Source organism: Papaver somniferum, chromosome 10, assembly GCF_003573695.1.
Source record: "Papaver somniferum cultivar HN1 chromosome 10, ASM357369v1, whole genome shotgun sequence".
Lineage (NCBI taxonomy): Eukaryota > Viridiplantae > Streptophyta > Magnoliopsida > Ranunculales > Papaveraceae > Papaver > Papaver somniferum.
Window position 1 is genome coordinate 58,127,857 of NC_039367.1, and position 2,953 is coordinate 58,130,809.

At 34.8% G+C, this 2,953-nt stretch overlaps 1 protein-coding gene across 1 annotated transcript; it reads right to left on the reverse strand.

The window, feature by feature from the left end:
- Positions 1-1,057: 1,057 nt before the first annotated feature.
- On the reverse strand, positions 1,058-2,163 carry LOC113315677. The gene is made up of 3 exons (XM_026563936.1): positions 1,692-2,163; positions 1,399-1,577; positions 1,058-1,291 (listed from the first exon to the last, which is right to left on the reverse strand). The coding sequence occupies exons 1-3, from the start codon at positions 2,161-2,163 to the stop codon at positions 1,058-1,060; spliced, it is 885 nt and encodes a 294-aa protein (XP_026419721.1).
- Between the last annotated feature and the right edge of the window lie 790 nt (positions 2,164-2,953).

A 2,953-nucleotide genomic window follows, 5' to 3' on the forward strand; every position in this document is an offset into this window, starting at 1 on the left:
TTCTTTTGCATCATCTCCACCATTTGCCAAACAGTGGAAGATTTAATTCTACGATTGCAGAGAAGTACACCTAGATATTTATCAGGGAAAGCACTCAATTGCATTTGAAGTAAATCACAGATAAATTTTTTCCTTACTTCAAAAGTTCCATCCACAAAGCAGTTACTCTTCATTGTATTCACATAGTGCCCTGAACTGAGTTGGTAGTCTTTGAGAAGTTTCAGTAAGTTCTCTATGCTCTTCTTTGAACCATTTAAAAATATGAATACATCATCTGTATGGCTGTTCATGGTCGGTTTTGGTTCGGTTTCTAGCCAAATCAAAACCGAAACCAACACTATAGGTTTCTAAAAATCTAAACCAAACCAATCCATTAACCATTGGTTCAGTTTCCAAATGGTTCCAGCCGGTTTCGGTTTGTCCCAGTGGTTTTTGGTTAACCAATAATTATGTCAAACCAAAGAAAAAATTACACAAATTTACGTAAAAAACAAAATCGTAGCTGCAGATAGTATTGGTTTACAAAAATTTACAGACAAAAAATAAATAAAAAGAATATCAAGAATAGTTAAAGCTTACTCTAAATCTAGAGATCAAAAGAAGATATATAATAAATCTTAATTTAGTTAATGACAAACAAAAACGAAGGAAGACGGGAAGAACAAAGTCGAGTAGCAGCAGTGGTTGCTGTAGTTGGGGTGGAGAAGGGAGGCGACTGAGAGAAGGAGAAAGAGGGAGAGTATCATAATGAAATATTAGATTTAGGGTTTCTATTTATCCTCTAAATCAATGGGTAGAATATAATACTTGTAAATCAACTGTAGAAACTAAGTTTAAAAATTAATCGGTTTTCCAATGGTTTTTAGTTCGGTTTTAGAGGTCAAACCAAACCAAAACCAACACTATCAGTTTTCCACTTTCTACACCATAACCAATCCATTAGTAAATGGTTTGTTTTGGTTTCTTCCTAATTAGTCTGGTTCGGTCCGGTTCCCGCGAAAAACCGAAACCATGTTCAGCCCTAATCATCTGCAAACAAAAGATGAGATGGACTGATTCAATTTCTTGTAACCATAGGAATAATTGCTTTCTTGCTTACCATTTCAGATAAATTCCTACTCAATACTTCCTCCATGATGATAAATAAAATGGGAGATAGAGGATCTCCTTTCCTCAACCCTCTACCCACTGAGAAAAAACCACAAGGTCCACCATTTACAAGAACTGAGAGTTTTGCTGATTTGAACAAAGTATGCAACCAATCACACCAGCCAACTGAAAAGCCAAATTTCTGCAAAAATTTAAACAAGAACTCCCAGCTGACTGAGTCATATGCCTGTGATATATCCAACTTCAGACCTACATTTCCACCTTTCTCTTTTTCTTCATTTCATTAACCAGTTCTGAAGCCAATAAAATTTGCTCTTGTATACATCTACCCTTAACATAAACAGCTTGTTGAGGAGAAATCAACTTTACCAACAATGTACTTAATCTTGATGTAATTATTTTTGTAATGATTTTGAAGCTTACATTGCTTAGCCCTATAGGTCTGACCTGATTGAGAGATCTAGCACCTTCAGTTTTAGGCAATAAAAACAAGAAATTAGAGTTCAAACCTTTAGGAATGAATTTCCTATTCTAGCAAAATTGAATGGCATGTACTACATCTTCACTAATTATGTGCCAACAAGCTCTATAGAAGCATCCTGGAAATCCATCTGGACCTGGAAAACTATCAGGATCCATATTAAAAATTGTAGTTCTAATTTCCTCTTCATCTGGAAGTTTGTCAAGCATGTCTTGATCTTCTTGAGTGATTACTTCAGGAATTGCATTAAGTAAAGAATCTTCTATTAAAATTGGCTGAAATGCAAATTTTTCCTCATAATGTTTAACCAAAACTTCAGCTATCTTTCCTTGATCAGATAAAATATTGCCATTTCCATCCTCAAGCTCACTGATAAAATTTCTTCCTTGCCTTATCTTCAAACTTGTGTGTAAAAAATTGGTATTAGCTGCACCCTCTTTAACCCATCTTATTCTTTCTTTTTGTTTCAACAGGGTATTCAATTGAACTTCTTTAGAGTTATATTTATTTTGAGCATCAACAAGAGTGTTAAGAACATCAATGTCAAATGGATTAGCATCTGACATAAGCATTGCATCTTTGACTTGAACTTAAACCTCCTTTATTTTAACATTTAAATTACCAAAAACACTCCAGTTCCAATCATTTAGAACTTTCTTTAACTTTTTCAGCTTACTTTGAAACACAAAGGCTGGATCTCCTGTAACAACTTCAGACCAACAGCTTTGAACAACTTCCATAAATTGAGGATGAGATAACCAAACTTTCTAAAACTTTTTTGGCACATTAAGTGGTTTTGGAATGTTAACACAACCCCCTAATAAAGGAGCATGATCAGAAGCTACCCTTAGACCAACTTTGTAACCCCAGTCACTATACTTTTGCAGCCAAGCATGATTAAAAACCCCTCTGTCCAAGTTGCATAATATTCTATTACTACCTTGCTGAAAATGAGACCAAGAGAATTGTAATCCAGACTTAGGAGCTTGTTGCAGTTTACACTTATCCAAACAATTAGAAAATCCATCATTGTGCTTCTGCTAGGGCTTCTACCTCCTTGTTTTTCTTCCAAGGAAATGATTGCATTGAAGTCACCAATGGATAACCAAGGCTTCTGCATTGCACTGATAGCTTCCATTTCATCCCATAAAAAATCTTCTTTGTGCATGACACCCACATGAGCATGAATGCCATAAACAAGAACATCACCAACATTGACTGTGATCATTTGACTTGACATAGATATTACTGTTAGAGTTGGTAAATTCTTATTCCAAAATAACCATAAATTACCTTTTTTATTTGCTACTGAATTATGAATCACTATGGACTGCATACCAGGCAGATTCAATTTATTGCAAA

What these genes read in the sequence shown, in the direction of transcription:
- LOC113315677 (XM_026563936.1), bottom strand. Translation starts at nt 2,163, where the DNA reads ATGCTTATGTCAGATGCTAATCCATTTGACATTGATGTTCTTAACACT. An exon ending in AGGATGCTTCTATAGAGCTT is followed by an intron (nt 1,578 to 1,691) that starts GTTGGCACATAA and finishes CTAAAACTGAAG; the next exon opens with GTGCTAGATCTCTCAATCAG. An exon ending in TTTTATTGGCTTCAGAACTG is followed by an intron (nt 1,292 to 1,398) that starts GTTAATGAAATG and finishes AAATTTTTGCAG; the next exon opens with AAATTTGGCTTTTCAGTTGG.